At 34.4% G+C, this 24,091-nt stretch overlaps 3 protein-coding genes and 1 non-coding gene across 5 annotated transcripts; 3 read left to right on the top strand and 1 right to left on the bottom strand.

Moving 5' to 3' along the window:
- The first annotated feature begins 1,260 nt into the window (after nucleotides 1–1,260).
- Nucleotides 1,261–1,366, top strand: LOC128294530 (small nucleolar RNA R71). Its single transcript, XR_008284839.1, has one exon. It is a non-coding gene; the product is annotated as a small nucleolar RNA R71 (small nucleolar RNA).
- An 11,975-nt stretch (nucleotides 1,367–13,341) lies between these two features.
- Nucleotides 13,342–15,957, top strand: LOC108485511 (pentatricopeptide repeat-containing protein At5g66520-like). Of its 2 annotated transcripts, XR_008284351.1 has the most exons (3): nucleotides 13,342–13,426; nucleotides 13,715–15,790; nucleotides 15,879–15,957. XR_008284351.1 is itself a non-coding variant. In XM_017789364.2 (2 exons), exon 2 carries the CDS (start codon nucleotides 14,086–14,088, stop codon nucleotides 15,361–15,363), a length of 1,278 nt encoding a protein of 425 aa, XP_017644853.1. In that variant the 5' UTR covers nucleotides 13,342–13,426; nucleotides 13,715–14,085; the 3' UTR covers nucleotides 15,364–15,957. The 2 variants fall into 2 exon arrangements, 1 of the variants encoding a protein (XP_017644853.1); XM_017789364.2 differs by having other exon boundaries at nucleotides 13,715–15,957.
- A 1,493-nt stretch (nucleotides 15,958–17,450) lies between these two features.
- On the bottom strand, nucleotides 17,451–19,015 carry LOC108485810 (F-box/kelch-repeat protein At3g06240-like). Its single transcript, XM_053030186.1, has one exon. It carries the CDS (start codon nucleotides 18,772–18,774, stop codon nucleotides 17,623–17,625), a length of 1,152 nt encoding a protein of 383 aa, XP_052886146.1. The 5' UTR covers nucleotides 18,775–19,015; the 3' UTR covers nucleotides 17,451–17,622.
- Nucleotides 19,016–19,292: 277 nt separating this feature from the next.
- LOC108485051 (uncharacterized) lies at nucleotides 19,293–20,231 on the top strand. Its single transcript, XM_017788911.1, has one exon. The coding sequence runs from the start codon at nucleotides 19,293–19,295 to the stop codon at nucleotides 20,229–20,231; it is 939 nt and encodes a 312-aa protein (XP_017644400.1).
- Nucleotides 20,232–24,091: the final 3,860 nt, after the last annotated feature.

Below are 24,091 nucleotides of genomic sequence, written 5' to 3'. Positions count from 1 at the left end.
ACAGAGAATAGAATTGAGGAATTACTTTTGGGAAAAATCGATTGAATTAAGACAATACCTAAGGAAAAATCCACCTGGACTTCACTTGTTATTCTGACTCCAAATCGGACGATTTATTCATTTAACTTGTTCCGTAGAGATCCCTCAGTTATGTTATTATCCCTATTCAAGACTAATAATGTCTAATCCCTAGATTGAATAATTGATACCTTTCTCTAATTAACACCCTAGGGTTGCATTAACTCGATCTATGGATCCCCTTATTAGGTTTCACCCTAATCTGGCAAAATCTTGTCACCCTATCTCTAGGCGCGCAATCAACTCCATTTAATTATGACAAATGTACTCTTAGACAGGGTCTATTCCTCCTCTAAATAAGAGCTTATCTTGAATCAGTATCCTGGGATATCAAAACAAGAATTAAGAACACATAATTAAGAACAAGTTAAATATTTATCATATAATTCAGAAAATAATACCAAGATTCATCTTAGGTTTCATTCCCCTTAGGTATTTAGGGGTTTTAGTTCATAAATAAAAAGGGAAACATCTCAGAAGAATAATGAATACAAAACGTAAAGAAAACTCAAAACTCTTGAAGGGAAATTGAGGGGAGATCTTCAATCTTGATGATAAATCCAGCTTCTGAGATGGATCAATCGACTTTTTTTGAGTAATTCCTTCCTTCCTCCCTCTGCCTCCCCTTTTCTTCCTCCACTAGGGTGTATTTATAGGCTTTGGAATGCCTAAGAACTTTCAAAAGTGGCTTTTTCCAAATTGGACTCAACTTGGGCTTAGCAGGGACACGCCCGTGTGGCACGCCAGTGTGCGATTACTTCAGGCCGTGTTTGAGCCTGTTAGAATGGCACGGGCGTGTGTTCTACCTGTGTGAGTCGTGCTTCGATTCTGCCATATTGACGCAGCCGTGTGGTCTACCCGTGTGAGGAAGTCCAGGCCGTATTGATTTTGTATTTTGGCCCATTTTCTCCATTTTTGGCCCGTTTCTCGCTCCTTTCGCTCTCATTTGCTCACCTAAGTATAAAACATGAAATTAAGGCATTAGGAGCATCAAATTCACCAATTCTAAGGAAAATTCATCCATAAAATGTGTTAAGTATGGGGTAAAAATATGTATAAATTACGGTTTATCACTTCTCGGATGTTTTATTATTCAGTGTTCCACCAGTTGTTGCATCAATTAATTACCTAGTTAAGGGATTCAAACCATTGTAGAAGGTTTAAACTTGTAACCATAAAGGTAACCCATGATAGGGCACCTTTTAAAAAGATCTTTGAATCTCTCTCAAACATTATTTAGTGTTTCAATATCAAATTGAGCAAAGGAAGAGATGTCGTTTCTCAACTTAGTTGTTTTGGCCAATATAAAGCACTTCAATTGAAATTTTTCAGTCATTTGATCCCAAGTCGTGATAGAACCTCATGGAAGTCAATTCAACCACTGTTTTGTCTTACTCCTCAAAGAGAATGGGAATAACAATAAGCGTATGGCATCATTAGAAATGCCATTGATCTTGAATGTGTCACAAATATCTAGAAAGTTAGCCAAATGAGTTTCAGATCTTCATTATGCTCAGCCAAATGAGTATTCAGATCTTCATTTTGCAAACCATCAAACTGAACATACTGTTGTACCATCTGAATTGTGTTCGGCTTCAGTTCAAAATTGTTTGTTGCAATTGTAGGTCTCACAATATTCGATTCAGCCCCAATCAGAGTAGGCTTAACATAACCATGCATAGCCCAATGAGCAAGACTTGCATAAGGTAGCTGATTATTTCGATTATCACCCATCTCCATAGTAATATCATTTTCCTCTTGATCATCTACTATATTCACTTCTCTAACCTCTCTATGGTTTTTGTGAGTAGTCTTTTCAATTTCATTGTCAAAAAGTAACGGATCTAACGGGTTTCCTCTAGTCATATACCAAAAGAACCTGCCAGAAGCAAACAAATGAAAAAAATTAGAATATAAAAATTAAATAATAAATATAAATATTAATATTAAAATAAAAATAAAAATGGCTAAATTAATAGAAATAAAGGTTTCCTAATATTTTAGTCCCCGACAATGACGTCAAAAAATTTGATGTCCACGAAGCCAACTAAAAATTCAACAAATGTAAGTGCACCTATCAATTAATAGTATAGCTATGGTGAGCAAAAATATCGTTCCCACGAGCACTAAAAGTACTAGTAATTACTGTATTTCTATTATTTAACCGACAAACTGGAAAGATTGATTAAAACTAAAATTAACTAAATTAATTATCTAAAGAACACAACAAAGAACAAGTTGAGAAAATAATCGACAAAACACCCAAAAAGCGAAACAATGCCCAGGAAAGAATTCACATAAACTTCATCTGTCAATATCAATCTAAATTACGCAATTTCTTCACTTAGTATCTTAAACCGTAGAAATCCCTAAATTATGCTAATATCTCTCTTCAAGACTAAGAGCAACTGACTCTAGGTTGATTAATTGAAATTTCTTTCTAATTAAAACCCCTATTATTGTATTAACTCGATATATAGATCCCCTATTAGATTTGACTCTAATATGGTAGATTTATGTCTTCTTATTTCTAGGATTGCATACAATTCCACTCAATTATGTTAGATCTACTCTTAAACAGGGTTTATTCCTCCTCTGATTCAAGCACATCAAACATGGATTAACAGTCTAGAAATATTAAACCAAGAATTAAGCACACATAATTGAGAACAAGATCCAAGTATATATTGCGTAAAAAAAGAAATCAAATAAAATGTTTGGTTTTCATGTTATAATAGCTTTTGTGATAATTGTATTGTTTAATTGGAACTACTGTTCTGTTACTTTTAAACAGAATAGTTTGAATGAAGCAAAAAAAAAAAAAGAATCCATCCTAGGGTTCATCTCTCTAGATATTTAGAAAGTTAGTTCATAATCGCAAATAAAAACATCTCAAGGATAGTATAACCACAAGAAACAAGAAAACCCATAATAAACTTCAAAGAAATCAAAATGATATCTTCAATCATGATGGAAATCTGCTTCAGAGTTAGCTTTTATGACAACTTACTCCTCTCTTCTCATATTTGGTAAATACGGGTCTTAGAATGCTTGAAAAACCTAAAAATTACATTTTTCCACATGTTTGAAGTGCAGATCATGATTTCCACACATCTACTACATGGCTGTATGGCAACCCATGTGGCTCACATGGTCGTGTGTCAACTTCCACCAATTTTCTAATTTTTTTCACTTATTTTGCTCCCAAATGCTCTCCCAAATGCTCTCCTAAGTATAAAAACATGAATTTAAAGTATTAGGAGCATAAAATTTACAATTTAATATCAAATAATCACCCAAAAGCGCATTAAGAATGGGATTAAAATATGTTACTTTTAGCACTTATCAACAAAGAAGAAGGAAACAAAACAAAAGAAAAGGAAACGATAAGAGGAAATCTTGTGACAAAAATTAAATTGAAAACAAAAGGGAAAACAAAATAGAAACTTACAGGAAGAACAAAACAAACGTGAAAGTAGAGGGGGATGGGGAGGAGAGAGAAAGAAAGGACGGTTGAAGGAGAAAATTTTTAGGAATAACGAAAAATATATTTTTAAAAAAAAACTAAAATCTTATTTATCCAAACCCTATCAAATGTCCAGAATTTGCTCAAATTTTGACCACATGAATGACACAAACAGAGAATAGCAAAAATATATTCGCTTCACACGCATCGAATTCAAACACGAAATCTTCGGGTAAGCTGAATCCTTACCACAAAACCAATGGGCTCATTCTTGTCAACAAACTAACAAGAATAAAATATAACCTACTTGTGACCAGTCAAGCATAGGAATAAAATCAATAAAAACTCAAGGTAAGGGATTTGAACATAAGGCCTCTAACACAAACAAAACACCTTGTAACATCCCGAATTAGGTTCTAGTAGGAATAATAGTTTTGAGACCACAAATTTGAAGTAAAAATAATTATTTTGTGATTATTATGAGGCCTATGATATGAATTCATGCTTGTGTGAAAATTTCATGAAGAAATTTTATGTGTAAAGTGTCCAACATGACTTTAGGGACTAAATTGAATAAGTTGAAAAAATGTGTTTCTAGAATCTTTTAGTATGAAATAGCTTTGGATTATTAATTAAAGGTCCCTAAATATCAATTTTCCCAATTTTTATTTTTATGGACAAAAATGGGCATGCATGGATAAAAAATTGAAAGTTTAGTGAAAAGGGCATTTTGGTCATTTGATTAATAAAAAAATAAAAAGGGAAAAATCAAGAAAAATTTGCTCATCTTCTCCATGCCATAGCCGAAATTCTCAAGCTCTCCATAGCTAGGGTTTTTCAACTTTTCAAGCTTGAAAGTAAGTCAATCCTAGCCCCGTTTTTAATGTTCTTTGTATTTTTGAGATCTTTGAAGCATGATTTAGCCATTTCTACCCTTTATTTGAACTAGGGTTTATGTTCAAAATTTTACCCATGTGTGTCATACATGTATTTTGATGATTAATGGAGGAATATGAAGGATTGGAGCTAGCTGAACATCTTTTTCTAAGTGATTTTTTATGAAACCACCTAAAAGGACTTGTTTGTAAAACTTGTAAAAATAGGTGTTAAAAATGTGATTTGATGAAGAATGTGGGCTGTTATAAGAGGGAATATGGATCAGCTAGGCTTGGGTGATAAAGAAATTGAACACATTTCATTTTACGAGCTTAGGGACAAAAGTGTAAATATGTGAAAGTTTAGGGGCAAAATTATAATTTTTCCAAAATATGATTTATTGACTGATTTGAATAATTTGATAATTAAATAAGTGAAAATTTCTATTATAGATCAAGAAAAATAAAGTCCGGACCTAAACCGAGGGAAGAACAAGGTTGTGGACTAAATCAAATAAATAGCTACATTTTTTTACCGAGGTAAGTCTGTGTGTGATTGATACAACATTTTATTATGTATTTAACACTTAATGTTGCATGAATTGTTTGTTTGTCTTTGTGAGTATAATTGATGTTGTCCGACAAAGATTTGAGGTGATGAAAGTCAGTTGAACCTTAGGAATACTTAGGGTATAAATATCATGACATTGGTTGATGAGATCTCGTATAAGACCATATCTGGGATATGGCATCGGCATCGATGTGAGATCCCATGTTAGACCATGTCTGGGACATGGCTTTGGTATCATTATGTGATCTCATGTAAGACCATGTCTGGGACATGGCATTGGCATCGATATGAGACATCGTGTAAGACCATAGCTGGGCTATCAGCTTCGATATATGTGATCCCATGTAAGACCATGTTTGGGACATGGCATTGGCATCGATATGGGGTCCCATGTAAGACCATATCTCGTATATGCCATGGGCACCTTACCATGTATACATGATTTCCTGAGTATCCCTTAGTATTCCAAATGGTTCAGCGGATAGTCCAAGGACTTGTCAAAGGAAAGTCGAGGTGTGATTGTGTTGAAAGGGTACAGGTATGTACACCAAGCTCGTAGTTATTGAGATTACGAAATGATAAAACTTTGGTAAGGTGGAAATGAATGAATTAGGATCTTGAGTTCTATTGAACATTATGTAAATTGAATAAGATAGAATATGACTACAATGATTATTAAGGATGAAATGATTTAAATTATGTTATGTATATGTATGAAAATGCATATTTTTATTGTTTATTAATTACATGCAAGCTTACTAAGCTTTATGCTTACTCCATCTCTTTTCCATTTTCTTATAGTATCGCCAAGCTAGCTCAGGGATCAAAAGACATCGAAGGCTCGCTCACACTATCAATTAGATCTTTCAGGTATAGTTAGTCTCATTATTTTGAGTATGGCATGTATAGGAAACTTGGTTATTTTGTTATGTGTCGTATTGGTTAGCCAAATGTGTTGGCTTATGATGGTGTTACAATTATTTTGTATATAGCCATGAGAGATGGCCCATATTGATTAATGGGTTGTAACCCTAAATAATTATGCATCCATGCAAGTGTGTTTATGCTTTATTGTGGTTATGGATGATGAGTGTGATGAATAGCTTCTGTGCTTGATGGATAGTTTATGACCAATAGGGCGACCATATCCATAGAATACATGAATAATGTGAAAGTGGGTTCATAATGTTGATTGAATACGAAATTGATGTGAAAAGCTTTAAAGAAATATGCCAAGTTATGTGTTATATGCCATTATAGACAAAATTTAACCATGAATGTGAATGTTTGAGTATCCAAAGGTACCATGTTGCATGCCATGAAGTGGGTTTATGTATGTAAGTGTTTAAGGGTGACAAATGGCTTAGAAAATAGCCTAGAAATTGTCCACATGGTTAGACACACGGGTGTGTGTCTAGGCCGTGTGTGACACACGGTTTTCCCCATGGGCATGTGGTTCGGTCGTGTGTCCTCTGCACCCTAATTTATGCAAAACAGAATGCCCAGTAGTAAACACACGGGCAGAGACACGGCCGCGTGTCTCAGTCATGTGGAGGACACGGCCTCAGGACATGGGCATGTGCCCAGGCCGTGTGAAGTTTGTACTTGATTTTTGGAATTTAATTCACCACACGGCCTAAGCACATGGGCTTGTGACTTGGCCGTGTGACCTTATTTGATTGATGACGTCATAAATAGAGAGTTACACGGGTGTGTCCCAAGCCACACGGGGGTGTAGGACCACACGGCCTACCCACACGGACGTGTGACTCTCCAAAACAAGAAAATTTTCTAAGTGTTGCAAATGTTTCGGAAGTTTCCGGTTTAGTCCCAAATTTTTCCCAATGTATGGTTTGGGTATCGTAGGCCCTTATAAGGGACGATATGCATGTGAATGAATAATTTTAAATTAAATGAAATTTTATGGCCCGGTTCTATATGTTTGATTGTGTTTAAGTCTGGTAATACCTCATACCCGGTTCCAGTGTCGAAGACGGGTGAGGGGTGTTACACACCTAACCGCTAACTAGATCAATTTACTTGACAAATTTAGCAATGTTTATCCAAATAAAAAAAAAACGTGTCCACTCTTGGCTCACCAACCCAATTTCTACTAACCTAGTTTTTGGAATGTGACATGTAGACTCGTAAATCACGCGTTTTTAGGCAATTCATTTGCTTCAGATCTGTATAAGCCAGCCTATCTCTAAAAAAATGAGAATTCTCAAAGAAATTCTCTGAAACTCTTAAAAACGAAGAAGCAATGAACAACCAAAAATGCCACAAGAAAGTTAAGCATACCAAGTGTTTGAGTAAGTTCTCTCAAAGTGTTTCTATTACTTTAAAGAGTTACAACTGAATGATTACAAATGAGGGGGAAGATCTCTAATTGTATTTCAGTTCCCCCAAATCCAACAATACAGTTTAAATTACGCCGACGGTTGAAATCAAAATCTATCTACAAAATGAGAGTCTTAAGGGATTTAAACATTATACAATCTTATCCCTTGGGATGAAAATATATTTACCATGATAACTCAAGTTTTACTAGAGTATTTCACTGGACCATTAAAGTTTCAAGTAGATGGACTTCTCTATATGTTCTATGAATTGGGCCAATTCAAGTGGGTCAAATCACATTTAATTAGTTGGCCTCCATGGGACGTTCTATCTACATTCATCATGGGCTTCAATCGGCAACCTGTGGCACTAGCATTTCCAAAAACAATTTTGAGTTTCAATAAGCAACAGTAGTTGTAGGTAGCAACACATTACTGCAACATTAATTACAATTTCCTCCAGTTAAAAAAAAAATTGAATGGCTTAATGTCATAAGTTTACTAAATTTATCAATGTATAATTTCTAATATAAAAATGATCAATGTGATACATATAATAACAAACCATCCTTCATTGTAGTATCGATAAACCCTATCTCTCCATGTAAAATTTGTTTGTGTTCTTATTTTGATATTAAAACATAAAAATAAAATGTAACATATCTCCAATAGATATAACATTTGTTTAATTGTAATGCTTTCTAATTTCACTAAAAAATCCTACCTACCAAATCAAATATGGTAAATAAAATGTAACGCATTGCCAGTATATATAACATTTATGTAATTCCTTTAAAAAAACATTTGTAACGTCTTTCCAAGTTCAATGATTTTTTTTAAAAAAATCTACTGACCCAATTTTTATATAGTAATTATTGACATGTATAGAAATAACTGATAAATAAAAGCATATATGATGCCTATAAATTAAGGACATTTTCCAAGTAAATCATCAAAACAAAAATAATGAGGTTCTCTTTGCATAAGAAATCTCCTTTCATCTTATTTGGTGACCTAAATTGGATATTCTTCAAAGGTAAAAGTTTCACTTTCCTCCTATTTTTTTCTTGAGGTTTTTAGACTTTATTTTTTTCCTCGAAAATTTTTACATACATAAACTATAAGACGTATTTTATTAAATGAGGTTAATGAAGTGCAATTTTAAATTCAAGCAAGAAATTTTAAAAATTAAATCTTGACTCAATTTATTTTAATTTAATCATAAATTCATTTCGTATTTTTATGTGAAGTGAAATCAAACACTAATATCATAAAAACAAGCATGAAAACTTTTAAAACATTAATGAATATATTACTAATGATTTTTTTTATTTGTATTTCTCGATTTATATGCAAAAAAATAACAATGAAAAATCGAATCAATAATTTACCAGATATTAATATGGAAGTTGGTGGAGGCATTTTAGGTAGCTGGTGGAGATTTTGGGAAGCGACTTCAAAGGTAAACGCATTGCTTCAAAGAACCCGGAACCACCTTCTTCTTCTTCATCATCTTTTCTTTTAAAAAGAAAAAGAAAAGCCTAAATTGAACATAAATTGCAATCTGCCATTCTCAAAACCTACCTTTTAAAGTGCTCTTAAACCTCAAATTGGATCATGGGGTAGAAACCCACCCTGCAACTCGGTATCATAGGTAATTTACTCTTCCTTTATTTAATGTTTTCTTATTTTTCACGTATATTTGATTTCTTGTTGAATGCTCAACTCTCGTACAAAATTTCCATTATGTTTGATCCTATGATTAATACATATTTATGCATCTTTCAACAGAATTACTTGATTGGTGTTACGATTGTGAACATGGTTACAATTTTTCCTACTTATGTTTAATCACTCTCAATTTCAAATAATTATTTATACTTTTCCAAGGATTAAAATGAAGAACACAACTGTACAAGATCATTTGATGGAGATACAAGAAGTTGAAGATCAAGTCTTTGGAGTTGATACAATATAGCTTGCTATCCAACAATCAACCATTAAACCTAACCAGAACCATATATTGGTATGGAATTTGAGCCACCAAATGATGCACAAAAATATTATTATATTATGCGAGAGTCAAAGGTTTTGACACATGTAAGGATCCCCATAATCAAATGACTGGTAGAGAATTTATTTGTTCGAAAGAAAGTGTGAAGGCAAAAAAACACTTCAAGAGAGAAGAGAGAATCCATGCAACTTCAGATGAAACAATAGAAAGTTATAAAGCAATGGTTTTAATATCCAAGAAAGGAGGGAAATAAATTATTTCTCGATTTCATTCAGAACATAATCATGTATTAGCTTCTTCAAAGAGCACACAATTCATTTGTTCCCAAAGAATTCAAACAAAAGTTCAAAGACATCTCATGGATGTTCTTGATAAGCCAGGTATTCGTCCCAGTAAGATAGTTTTTGTTTGAGTTCATAAATCTAGCAGGCTTGGTAATTTTAATAAGACTAAGCATAATGTTTAGCTACATTTAATTCTCTGATTGTTGCAAATGTCTTGATAGCTTGATGTTTGAACTTGATATATAAGATGTTGATTATCATTTTCTGAAAAGTCAGGAAAATTGTATTAATCTCAATTAACAATTCAGGTACCACTTAATAGAACGAAAAAAAGACCAAAACACAAGATCTTGCACCTACCAAACAACAACACAGGACCCTGCAAAGTAAACAAAATAAAGTGCTTTTCTAAACACATCATTTGCCCCTAACCCAAATAAGAAGGGCACATCTGCCCACCCCTAATTTTATTAAGCTACTTGCCTCATTGTTTGCAACTCTTAGCTCCCTAAAACCATCAACAAAAATAAGCTCTGAAATGATTTTTGCAAACTTCCTAAGATTGAATGTCAATTCAATCAGAAGATTATGTGAACTCTCCCATTTTCTAGCAATAAGGATGATTATTGTTTGTGTTTGTAATCCATATAGCTTCGTCACTAATTGATAAATTTATTGTAATTCGTATAGAAACCGCGTGATCTTAGACAATTCTTTTGCTTCAAATTGCCTAAGTCAGATTATCTCTCAAAAAGATGAGAATTCTCAAAGAAATTCTCCAAAGAACCGAAATAAAGTAGAAGCAAACTTTCAAAAGAAAAGAAGCAACGAACGAACAGAAAAGCTAAAAGAAATCTAAGCACACCAAGTGTTTGAGTAAATGTTCTCACAGTGTTTCCATTACTTTGAAAAATTGCAACTGAGGTGGAATGCCTCTATTTGTAGTTGACCGTCACACCCTGGTTTCAAGAGACTACGACGGGGAAGACTACCTAAGTTGCGAGACATAGATTGTATAATGTGGGTAACTTCATGGCGGAATGCTACGAAGAAATTCTTCAATACTACGAAGAACCAGTCCGAGTGATAGCGAGATTTTAGTTAGGGTGACCTTATTAGGCAAACCTTATCGCTAATATGATTGCCACCCATGTTTTAGTGACATTACTTAAGTAAGTACAATTGCTTGTAGGATACGTTTACATCACCTGGCATCCTAGTGGAGGCAAAGCCTCAGTAATTAGGACACTTGTAGAGCCTCATAGGATGTGATTGATTAGTGAAAGCACGCGAGAATGAATAATGATTAGAGATAATTCTAATTGGGATTTGGATGTGGGTTATCTATAAATTGGATAATGTGATAGAGAATAAAAGATTTTTGATTCATCTTCTCCACCAGACTTTATTATCATCAAAGAAACTAGGAGAGTTCTTCTTTGCTAACAAATGTGTTAACTGTAAAGGTTTAGGAGAACTTTTGTGCTAGTTGTCTGCAGGTAAATTCATAAAACTTCCTTTAAGCTTTACCAGATAAATAGACCACTATATCGAATCCTTTGATTTGTTGTTAGCTTCAACTTCTCATTATGTGGTCTCCCATTACCATCATTTCTACTATTTTCATTTTTATCTTATCCTTCTTCATCTATCATACCATTGCCCTTCTTCTTAGGCTTGGAAGACTTGAACTCATTCCTAGAAACAAGCTCAATTAAGAACTCCGCTACGATCATGGCTTTAGTAAGTTCTTTGACCCCTCGGTATTACAACTTTTTCTTCAGCCAAAGCTTAAGCCCATCCATAAAGGAGAAAAATGTCTCCTCTCCCAAATAAGAAATATGGAGAATCAGTTCAATAATCTCCTTCCCATACTCCCTAACTATGTCTTCTTGCATAAGTTGGTGCAACTAAGCTTGAGTTTCATCCTCGACATACTCTAGATAAAACTGCCCTTTAAATTCCCTCAAAAATTCTTCCCAAGTCCCAATTGTAACTCCACATTGTTTTTCATCTATGGACCTACGACACCACCATAAAAGAGCGACATTAGTAAAATACATAACAACAATATTTAATAGCATTATCCACAATGCCTCTGGCATGGAAGTATTATTCCATTTCCCACAAGAAATCCACATCCCTTGCAAACCTCGTCTCCTTAAACTCTTTCGACATGGGGATATCAATCTTAGACTTGAGTGTCGTAGCTAACACCCCATTACCCAAAGTAGCTTTGTAGATAGCGAGATCCTCCTTAACCTCTACAATATGTTCATTCAAAGTCATCACTATGGGTTTAAGAGTATTTTCCTTCTTTTCCAGCTCACTTACAACAATATTGAGGACCCCTTGTACCGTATCCACATTGGCATTGAGAGTTTTGCCACATGTCTCTTGAGCTAATCTTGTCTCAGTTCAAGCTCTATGGTGCGTCCCTCAACTACCTTGAATGTTACCTTTATACCACCAACGAATTCTTCGAGATTTGTCACTCGACCCTCTAAAGCCGACATCATATGACTCGATCTACTAGCTTTCTTGCTCCTCCAATGAGTCTCCCTTTTCTCAACCTGTTCATCAACTTCTTTCGTAATCTTTTTTGACGCCATCGAACCTTAGCTTTGATATCTAGTTTCACAGGGCTAGAACTTTAGTCTCGCAAATCGCGCGGTCTTAGGCGATTTAATTACTTCAGGTCCACCTAAGTTAGCCTATCTCCCAAAAAGAATGAGAATTCTCAAAGAAATTCTCTCAAAGTGTTTCTATTACTTTAAAAAGTTACAATTGAATGATTACAAATGAGAGGGAAGACCTCTATTTGTAGTTCAGTTCCCCCAAATCCAACAGTACAGTTGAAATCATGCTGACAGCTGAGATCAAAATCTATCTACAAAATAAGAGTCTTAAAAAATTTAAACACTATACAATCTTAGCCCTTGGGATAAAAATATATTTATAATGATAACTCTAGTTTTACTGGAGTGTTTCATTAGACCATCAAAGCTTCAATTCGATGGACTTCTCTATATGTTCTACGAATTGGGTCAGTTCAAGTGGGACAAATAAGTAAGGCCTCCATGAGATGTTCTGTGTACATTAATCATGGGCTTCGATCCATAACTCATGACACTAGCACTTCCGTAAACCATTTTGAGTTTCAGTAAGCAACAATTGTAGGTAGCAACATATTATCTTTAACATCTATTACAATTTTCTCAAGTTAAAAAAATTGAATGGCTTAATATCATATATGGCACCTTAAGTTTATTAAATTTATCAATGTAGAATTTCTAATTTAAAAATGTTCAAAGTGATACATTTAATATCAAGCCATCATTCATTATACAATATGATAAACCCTATCTCTCAATGTAAAATTTGTTTGCATACTTATTTTACTATTAAAAATAAAATAAAATGTAACGCATCTCCACACATATAATATTTATTTAATTGTAACGCTTTCTAATTTTAATAAAAATTTCTACCTACCAAATCATTTATGGTAAATAAATTGTAATGCATTGTTAGCATATATAACATTTATGTAATCTCTTAAAAAAACATTTGTAACGCCTTTCCAAGTTCAATGATTTTAAAATAAATCTACCTACCCAATTTTTATATAGTAAATATTGACATATATGGAAATAAGTGATAAATAGAAATATACAACATGCCTATAAATTAAGGACATTTTCCAAGTAAATCATCAAAACAAAAGTAAGGTGGTTCTCTTTGCATAACAAATTTCCTTTCATCTTATTTGGTGACCTAAATTGGATATTCTTCATAGGTAAAAGTTTCACTTTCCTCCTATTTTTTTTCCTTGTGGTTTCTAAACTTTATTTTTTAATTGAAAATTCTTACATGTATAAACTAAAAAAATATATATTTTATTCAAACTGCAACAAGAAATTAATTGAGAATCGAATTATGGCTCAACTTGTTTTGATCTAATCATAAAATCATTTTCTATTTTTATGTGAGCTGAAATCAAATAATAAATAAAAATAAAAAAGCATGATAATTTATTGAAAGATTAACGAATATATCATTAATATTTTTTATTTGTGTTTGTCAGGTACAAATGCAAAAAAGATAAATAAACATTGAAATATTGGATTAGTGATTTACTAGATCTCAAATATGGAAGATGGTGGAGGCATTTTTATTTTTTTTTTTAGGAGGTGGAGATTTTGGGAAACCACATCAAATATTGCTTGGTGATTTTATCACTGGATTACCTAATATATGTTTTAGGTACAATATTTTCGTAAATTACTCGATTATAATATTACATAAAATAGGAGGCTGATTTGCTACTTTAGTACCTGGGGTTTCGGCTATTTGGCAACTCGCATCTTCGTTATTACCATGTATTTTTCAAACATTTACCTGTGTGATTATGAAACTTGATCTTTGAATCGATGGAAATGAGAAGAAACTAAAGCAATGCGCAAACCAAACCCACAAAAACTTATAAAAGCTTTCAACAATTGGACTTTAGCCATAAAAAATGCTTCTTCTCCTCACCAAGCCTTGGTTCTTTACTCTCAAATGCATCGCCAATCGGTTCCTTTTAATAGTTTCTCAATTCTCTTCACCCTCAAGTCATGTACTCCTTTGCGAAAACCGAGTCTCGTTGCCCACCTCCATTGTCATATCTTGAAGTTAGGGTTCGTTTCCCATGTCTATGTGGCTACTTCTTTGTTGAATGCGTACGTGGTTTCTTGTTTTGACGATGCATGCAAACTGTTCGATGAAATTCCTGAGAGAAACATTGTTACCTGGAACACCATGATAACTGGTTATTCACGGTCTGGGGATGTAATCAAAGCGTATGCCTTTTTTAAGGCAATGCCTTTGAGGGATGTTGCTTCTTGGTCTGCCATGATTGCGGCTTTCATGAATAACTGGAAATGGAATTGTGGGTTATCTTGTTTTAGAGAAATGGTAGCAAATGAGAGGTTGAAACCTGACGAAGTGACTGTGGGAGCGGTTCTATCTGGCTGCGGTCACATGGGATCTCTTGGATTATTGGCGGGAAGATCGGTCCATGCGTTTATAGCTAAAAATGGGTGGAACTTGACTGTCGAAATCGGCACTGTTTTGGTAGATATGTATGCAAAATGTGGTTTATTGAAGTATGCTTGTATAGTTTTCAATGCAATGCAACAAAGAAATGTAATGACTTGGACGGCATTGATTAGTGGATCTGCACAACATGGCTACAGTGAAGAGGCACTGTCTTTCTTTGAAGCAATCCAAGAGACGGGAATGAAGCCTAATGAGATGACTTTTACAGGCATTCTCAATGCATGTGCTCGTAAAGGTTTAGTCAAGGAAGGCTGCAAGTATTTCGATATGATCGAACAATATGGTTTGCAGACAAGGATTCACCATTATGGGTGCATGGTTGACTTGTATGGCAAGGCAGGGTTGCTAGAAGAAGCTTATCGGGTTATCAGTACAATGAAAGTTGAACCCAATGTTTTTATATGGAGTTCTTTTTTGTCAGCTTGTAAGGATCATAAGCAATTTCAGATGGCTGACAGAGTGATCAAGCAAGTGATGGAAACGGTAAAGCCAGAGAGTGATGGGGGGGTTTATTCTCTTATATCTGATTTATATGTTTTGAATGAGAAATGGGATGATGCGGAAAGAGTAAGGAAACTAATGGTTAATCAATATGTGAGGAAGACTAGGGGCTCTAGTTTTATTAGAAGTTGACTTCTTGAAAGCAATTTTGTTTCTTCTCAAGATCTATGTTACTCAGACTCAGAAGTATTGGGTAGGATATGTATTAAAGTTTTTCGCATATTTGGAGGGTTTTTGGAGTTTCACAATATGCACGTCCAGGGCATGCATCGGACATGAATATTTAGAACTTGTTCAGTGCTTGTGCAGCTCATTGCCATCTAAGGCTTGCAGGAACTATCCATCAGTTTATGTGCTTTTGCCATCTCATTACTAAGCCAGAATCATGGGATCATTTCAAGTTGACAAAGGGAATCGAAGGCAAGATTTTGAAGCTGCCTTTGCTTAAGAATTATTGCGATTGAATTTGGGAGTTTTTCAGAAACCTCACAATATACTTGGCCTGTTAGTATCACTAGATTCATTGATTTGACTAAAAATAAAGCGGGAGATCAAACATGTAAGTCATTATCATTTCATTCCAATAACTTTTTTGAAGTCAATTCTTTTTGCTATTAGTTTTGTTGGAAGCATTTCATTGCCTGCAGGCTATGAATGAAGGCCTTGTTTCGGCTTCCTTTGTGTTCTGTAACTTCTATTCAAGTAATATTTTCTTCTTTACTCGATGCTTTGGTTGTTGAACCTATTTGATCAACATGCTGACTCTAGTGACAGAATTTTTAATTTTTGGGTTACAAAGAATGTCATCTGAGGTGTTTATGGGTTAAATTAGACCATATCATGATTCGGCCATATCATGATTCGGCCATATCGTGATTCGGAAAAAGTTTAAATCCCTCAAGCAAGCTTGAATTGTCCATATTACTATTAAAAATAATAAAATATTTTTATATTTTTTATTTACACTAATTGTTCCTAAACTTTGTTTAAATTACATTTCAGTCACATAACTTTCAAAAGTTACATGATCATCACTAACATTACCAAATTGTTATATTTTTGTCACTCGGCCATTAACTTCTGTTAAAAAAATAACATTGCACTTAAATCAAGGGATTAATAGTTAATTTGGTCCTTAAGCTATAGTTAAAACTTTTTATAGACTTTTATTTTTTATTTTTTTTTAAATTATTATTTTTAATATTTTATTTCAATCGGGTCGGACTCATCCGATTTTAGAAAAACTTTGTCCACACTTCATCTAAGTCGGGCTGAACGGGTACTCTTGTCCTTTATACAGGTTTTGTAGAATTGGAACTTGAATGTTAAGCTGTTTTACCCAAGATTCTCTTGTAGATTCCTTAGGATTTGCTAGTTCCTGAATCTTTTAATTTGCAATTTAAGTCTTTGATTAAGTTAATGTTGGCATCTCCGGTTTCTTCTTTTTATCGCCTGTCCGGCCACCAAGATTCGTCATCTGTATGTTAATTTATCCCTATAGTCGTGTAGTAAATGGAACATTACACATATTGTAGCTAAACATTTCTTCTTACAATGAGTGGTGGTATTTTGCTTGCCATATTCTCATGTGGTTTACATCTGTTCATACAATGAGTCGCTTGCTCCCAAGTTCATTCTTCATGTAAAGGCGATCTCCGATCCGTATATTTTGAAGCAGCTTCTTCCCCTTGGAAGCCATCATTATATCAGTTTGATCAATGTGTTATAATGTTTATATGGTAAAAGCTGTGATGTCCTGTTCCATTAGTGAAGAGCCGATTGGCAGTGAGCTGAGCAAAAACAATAAGTTCAACAGCTCTCGTTTAGAGCGTATTCTGCCTTGCTTAACTGGGCAGAGTCAACCATTTCCTGTTCGGAGTTCGTAATGTTATCAGAGAAATTTACAGTCGACTACTCATTTTATTGCATCGTATCTCTCTCAATATCCTTTTAGAGCATATCAAAGTATATGATGACTGGAACGTAATTGAACTGCAGTATGTTAGTCGATTCCCTTGATGCCTTGCATATCAATTCCATAGAGGCCATTGATAAGCTTTTGGAAAGGCTGTGTAATGGGTACAGGCAGAGACTACTTAGAGCATAAACATTAGAAACACCGAACTCCGAATGCAGCTCCGAGAATCGCGGAAAACTGCTGCAAACATGAGAAGCCTAAGCTATGATACTCGGGACTCAAGTGGACTCGGGAACGAGTCTTTGTCAACATAAAGAACATTCAATTCCAAAGATAAATATAGTTTAGTTTCTACTAAAGACTTTCCAAAGATAAATATAGTTTAGTTTCTACTAAAGACTTTCTATTCATATGCAAATGCAAATACATATCATAAATCGAAAAGCATCAGAAAAAATAAGCACTAAAAAGAATCATACTACTTTTTTTGTGGACAATGAAACCAAGCTTTCCTTGTAACGAATGGATCGCCCTCTTAATACTTCCTTTGACCTCTCAATTTGCTTGGTTTTTGTATTATACCAAACGATTCTCCCATACCAATCTCTAAGGACAAGAAGCTCAACATTGTTCTCAAAGCTCATCACCGGTTGAAACATTAGACGATCTTCCAGGATCGGTACTTCGATCGTCAACTGCTTAATCCAAGAATCTGATACACCATATTCCTTCATCACCCATAAATCATAAACATGCATATTTACTTTTTGTTTGATGATCAAAGAAAAGAAATTTTGATATTCTATAATCAGTGCATTCAGAAAGTAATTCTCCTTTTGAAAATCAGGGTGATTTGGCAAATTAAGCTCTCGAAATACCTCCTCATCAAATTGAAATGACATGATCATCCTCTTAGATGACTTTAGATCTCGTCCTCCCCAGTGAAAGGCTCCATTGAAATACACTTTACCTTGGAATGAAGTCGTCAAAACAGACCTTGGATTTACTATTTTTGTACTTCTCCATGAATTCCTATTCAAGCTATAAACTTCAACCCCTAATGAAAATAGACAACAATTGGGGTCTCTAACATTTACTACAGAGTCTAGAAGCTTTACTACTACCACTTTATAATCATTAAATTTAGGACAAAACCCAAAGCCAATACTAAGAACAAAATCATTATGAGCATGATGACATTCCGGAAGCTCCAAAATTTCTCTTGTAGAAGGATTGCAAATATATATACTCAACCTTTTATCTTCCTTCAAGAAGAAATATAAATCATTACTCAAACAAACTAATCCATTGGTTGAACCAATCATGTATCCGGGTGATTTCCCAAATAAAATTTTGATCGACATCGAAACATCGATGCTGCTGCAATTAAGATATTGCTTAATGTACTTATAAGGACGAGATCCATAAAGTAAAAAACCTACACTACTTTTACCGTAATAATTGAGATGCATGGCGATGAAAACAGGATCTTCAATGAAATTACGCCATGATTTCTTAACGCATTTGAATCGAAGTAAACTCTTCACTGACAATCTTGATAAGATATCTATTTCGACATCGTCAGGAACTTGAAAACTTGGTGCAATCTTCTCCCTTTTCACCATCTTTTGTTTGCTAAAAATATAGAGGTTTTCTATTAAGGTATTGCCGGCGTAAACAATTTTTCTTTCTTTCTTTTTGTAGTTTTTTTTTTTTTTTTTACCTCTTTATTTTATATACATATATTAAAATTGGACTGTTTTAAGGTGGCCTGTTCCACTAAACACGGGCAGCAACTCGAGAAAACTACCAAATGAATTACTTATTATTAAATTTAATTAGTAACACTGTTAAAGGTTTTTTTATTAAATTCAAGTTAATTATAACTCTTTTTGTTTAGTTATAAATATCAAATGAATTACAAATTTAATAGATTAACAATTAAATTTAAATTTTGAAATTTAAAAATGTAATTACCATAATTTAACCATTCAAAATTTTTCAGTTCCATCATAAAGTTAGTCTGCCTTTTGGCACGAGTCTCTGTCTGCCTTTTGGCAGGCTGTTTTCTGCTGGTTTTCCTTTTCTTGTTTTTCTCTGTTTCTGTTTTGTTTTGGCTGTGTGATTTGGATTGAAGGCTGTCATGGAGGAGGAGTTAGCCAACTTGAACTTGCTGGATGATAAGGAGGAGGCGTTCCAAGGGGATATAACGGTTGTAGAGCGGAACTACCAGTTTTGTTTGGTGGGGCGATGCCTTACAGACAGTGTTGTTCATTTCTCGTCTCTACATAATACGATGGCGGACCTTTGGCATCCAATCGGAGGAATTTGCATTACGGATTTAAGGGACAAACGGTACCTATTCCAATTTTTTAATGACGTTGATGTCCAAAGGGTAGCTACTGGCACGCCATGGTTTTTTAATAATCACCTGCTGATACTGCAAAGAATTCAAAATGGAGAAAATCCGTTAGATTTGGCGTTAAATTTTATGGAGTTTTGGGTTCAAATTCATGAACTGCCATCAAGTCTAATGAATGAAACTATGGCTAATCAGTTTGGAGATTGTTTGGGAAAATTTCTTGACTTTGATAATTCCAATCCAGTCTCGGGGAATCAAAAATATATGCGCATTCGTGTTCGGTTGGATGTAACTGGCCCGTTAAAACGCAAGAAAAAGATCCAGATTGGGAAAGGTATGGCTGTTTACGCTCGCTTTAAATATGAAAAGTTAAGTTTGTTTTGCTTCATTTGTGGAAGATTGGGACATGGTGAGAGTTACTGCCCTTTTTGTCTTAAAATCGAACCATCAAAAATTATTTTTGGCTGGGATCTATCACTACGTGCGGCACCGAGACGCCGGAATACAGTGGTGAGTAGGTGGTTGCGTGAAGCTGATGGGTCACAGTGTTGTGGTGAAAATATGGAAAGTTTCAATCAAGGCAGTAATTTTAATAAGATGAGAGATTCGGGGAGGCAATCAGGGGAGAATATTGGGAATCAACTATCAAATCCCAATTTAATTCCTTTGGGATCAAATCACCAGTATTGCCTTAATGGGCAGAGTAACTGGCGTAATTAGAATAAAGAAGTTTTGAATGTTGCTGAGTTGGCCAATGGGCCCATGGATTTAGTCTTAATGGAGGAAAATGATCCAATAGCCACGATGGAAGGAAAAAAGCGGCAAAGAACTGTGCAAATTGGGAACAATGTGAGAGGTACCTTTGATTTAACGACTAGCTCTGGTGAGCAGAGCAGCCGAGCCCCATGAAAATTTTAAGTTGGAACGTTCATGGTTTGGGGAGACCACGAACCGTTAGAAGGCTCAAGAACAAGTTGAGAGTCGTTAATCCCCGAATTTTGTTTCTTATGGAAACAAAATTAAGTGAAAAAAAATGGAGATGATAAGGTTGAAATGTGGGTTTGAAAATGGAATTGAGATTGGGGCAGTAGGAATAAAAGGCGGATTATCTTTGGGGTGGAAAGGAAATTCAGTGGTGAGTCTCAAAAGCTTCTCTTCCTTTCATATTGATATTGAAATCAATGATAATAAATGTGGTGCAGTTTGGCGATTGACGGGGTTCTACGGGAATCCAGACAGTAGAAATAGAAATGATTCTTGGAATTTGCTTCGACAATTAAGTAATGATTGTAATGTTCCTTGGGTGGTGCTGGGCGATTTTAATGAAATTATAAATTTTTTTGAAAAAAAAGGTGGTCGGCTTAGATCAGTGCGTCAAATGAATGATTTTCGTATGACCTTAAAGGATTGCAACCTTAACGATTTGGGTTTTGTTGGACGGTGGTTTACATAGGAAAGAAGAAGGTTTTTAGCTACTAATATAAGGGAACGGCTAGATCGTGGAGTGGCGTCGTTGAATTGGGTGAATTTGTTTCCAAGCTATCAGTTAGAGCATTTAAGCCATTCCTTTTTCGATCACTGTCCCATTCTTCTAGATACCATGCGAGTATGAGGGAATAATCATGGTAACTCTAATAATCTATTTCGGTTTGAGGCTAAATGGTGTTTGGATAGTTCATTCGAGGATATGATTAGAAGATGGTGGGCCGATTCTACAGGAAGTGTGCCACAAAAACTTGAGTTATTGGGTCATCAGATGCAGCAATGGAGTAGATCCAATTTGAGAGAGAAGAAGAAGTTTCGAGTGAATCTAGAAAAACGACTAAATTGCCTTTATAGTCAAGAACCTTCTAATGAGATTTTAGCTGAAATTACGGATGTCCAATTAGATCTTAATTTGGAGGCCGATAAGGAAGAACTTTTTTGGGAACAACGTGCCCGTGTCAACTGGCTAAAGAATGGTGATCGGAATACAAGCTATTTTCATAAGATAGCGGTGCAACGTCAGTTTCGTGGCCGTATTTCTAAGCTGGAGGATGAGAATGGTAGAAGTTTTTCTTCAACAAAGGACTTGTTAAGGCTTGCCTCGGAGTATTTTATGAACCTGTTTTCGGCTTCTGATGCGGGATCGGACGAGCATGTGTTTAGTTTAGTGGAGAAAAGAGTTACTGATAGCATGAATGAAGCCTTGCTTACAAATTTCACTAAGGAGGATATTGTCAATGCTGTCAAGTCAATGGAGCCATTGAAAGCCCCTAGAGTTGACAGTTTTCCCTCAATATTTTTTCAAAGGTATTGGCATATTATCGGGGCAGACATATCTCTTTATTGTTTATCTATTCTGAATGGTGATACTAAAGTAGGAGAAATTAACAAAACTCGAATCATTCTGATTCCAAAGGTTGATAAACTAAAGAATCTGGCACAGTTTAGACCCATAAGCTTGTGCAATGTTGTTTACAAAATTATTGCGAAGGTCTTGGTGATTCATATGAGTGCAATCTTAGGGATCTGTATTAACGAAGCTCAAGGAGCTTTTATCCCTGGAAGGCTTATTTCGGATAATGTGCTTATAGCTTATGAGGTTCTGCATTCACTTAAAATGAAGAAAAGGGGGAAGAAAGGGAATTTTGCGCTTAAACTCGATATGAGTAAAGCATATGATCGAGTTGAATGGGACTTTTTGGCAGGAATGATGAAGCAGTTGGGTTTTCACACTGATTGGATTGTACTCATTATGAGATGTGTTAGTTCTGTCTCTTACTCAGTGAGCCTTAATTGTAACGGCCTAATTTTCAGTGGTGTCAGAAATGGTGATTTGAGATCACTAAATTCGACAAATAAGATTGAACAAGATAGTAATTTAATATTTATGAGTCAAGTAAGAATTTAGAAGAATTTGTGAAATGGTGAAATTAGTGAATTAAAAGAATTTATTAGGTCAAACGGGTCAAAAATGAGGTATCGAGACCTCAAAGTTGAAAATCGAGCTATAAATATTTTTATAAATATTTATGGAGTGTCATTGGGTTAGTATTAAAGTTTCGTTAGAAAATTTTAACGTTTGGATGGCTAATTAATTAAAAAGAACTAAATTGAAAATAGCGCAAAATTTGTTAAATTGTGAGTAAATAGCTTAAGGATTTAAAAAGATGGGTTTAAAGAGCAATTAGACCCAAAGGTTAATGGCTGGACGGTTTGGGTATGAAATAAGCAAGAAAACAATGTGAACAAGGGGCAAAATTGGAAATAGCATAAAAGTTAATAGTTAAATAATGATGTAATTGAAAAATCTAGACATTTCTTCATATTTTCTCAGCCAAAACGCCATATAAGGTCTGGTGAAAGCTGGTTTTTCATATTTTTACATCATGTGAGTTTAATTCTTGCTTTTTCTTGATAATTTTTATGTTTTTATGACTTTTACAATTAGGTCCACTTGTAGAATTCATTAGTTTTTGATTTCATGGGTGAAATTGGAAGTTACCCTGGATGGATAAGGGAATTTTATGATGAATTATTATGAAATTTAAGTTATAATTTCATATTAAGGTGGTTTTATTAAGTGATTTTGATAGGAAATGATATTTAGGACCTAATTGTGAAAAAGTTGTGAATTGAAGGTTGCTGTTGAAATTCAGAATATAAAAGGATTTGAAATAGTTTATAATGATAAAATAAAGTGTTAATTGAGAAAAATTAGTTCAATTGATGGGTGAATTGAGTAGGGACTAAATTGTGAAAGCAGAAATTTTGGGGTAAAAGTGCAATTTCGAAATTTGAACAGCATAAATTGTGAAGTGAAATAGAAATCAAATAAATGCTAATGAGTAGAAATATTTTATATTATAGATCAAGAATCCAAAGAAGAACGAGGAAAAGAAAAAGTTACGAATAGTCCCTAAATTTCAATATCTTCTACAAATTAGCGGGTAAGTTCATATGGTTGAATTTAGATGTTTATTTGTGAATGATTGAAGTATATAATGTGTTATTATATACGAATTTGTTGTGGGATTGTGTAGATTTTGTTAATGAAAGAATAAATGTGGAAATGCAAATTAGGAAAACGCAGATTGAGTACGTTTGTATCGTGGCGTGTGATGAATTGACGGATAAGACCATGGTTGTTCCATGGCAAAGTGTGAAATGTAGGTATGGTATCATCCATACTGAGTTGTGAAATGTAGGTATGGTATTATCCATACTGAAATGTGAAATGTAGGTATGGTATTATTAAATCCATCTTGAGTTAAGAAATGTAGGTATGGCATTTCCCATACCGAGTTGAAAAATGTAGGTATGGTATTTCAATGAGGAAAACCATACTGAGTTGTGAATCGTGGCATTGAGCAACGACATACTCAATTTAAGCCGTTTCCTAATTTGATTATAAGAAATAAAGAGAAGTGATCCAAATGAAAGAGATTGAGTAGTTATTCTTGTTGAGCTCAACTATGTGAATTATTATAACAATGGTTGTGAATCGCAAGAAACTTTAGTAAATGTTTTGGTATTGTTTGGAAATATTATGTTTGGTAAGCATTACTTTTAACCTATGAACTTACTAAGCTTCAATA

This window comes from Gossypium arboreum, chromosome 6 (assembly GCF_025698485.1).
Source record: "Gossypium arboreum isolate Shixiya-1 chromosome 6, ASM2569848v2, whole genome shotgun sequence".
Taxonomy (NCBI): Eukaryota; Viridiplantae; Streptophyta; class Magnoliopsida; order Malvales; family Malvaceae; genus Gossypium; species Gossypium arboreum.
This window is presented reverse-complemented; position numbering and strand designations above follow the sequence as displayed.

Bases quoted from the DNA above. Each gene is read 5' to 3' on its own strand.
- LOC108485810 (XM_053030186.1), bottom strand. From the start codon at position 18,774: ATGGTGAAAAGGGAGAAGATTGCACCAAGTTTTCAAGTTCCTGACGAT.
- LOC108485051 (XM_017788911.1), top strand. From the start codon at position 19,293: ATGGAGGAGGAGTTAGCCAACTTGAACTTGCTGGATGATAAGGAGGAG.
- LOC108485511 (XM_017789364.2), top strand. From the start codon at position 14,086: ATGCGCAAACCAAACCCACAAAAACTTATAAAAGCTTTCAACAATTGG.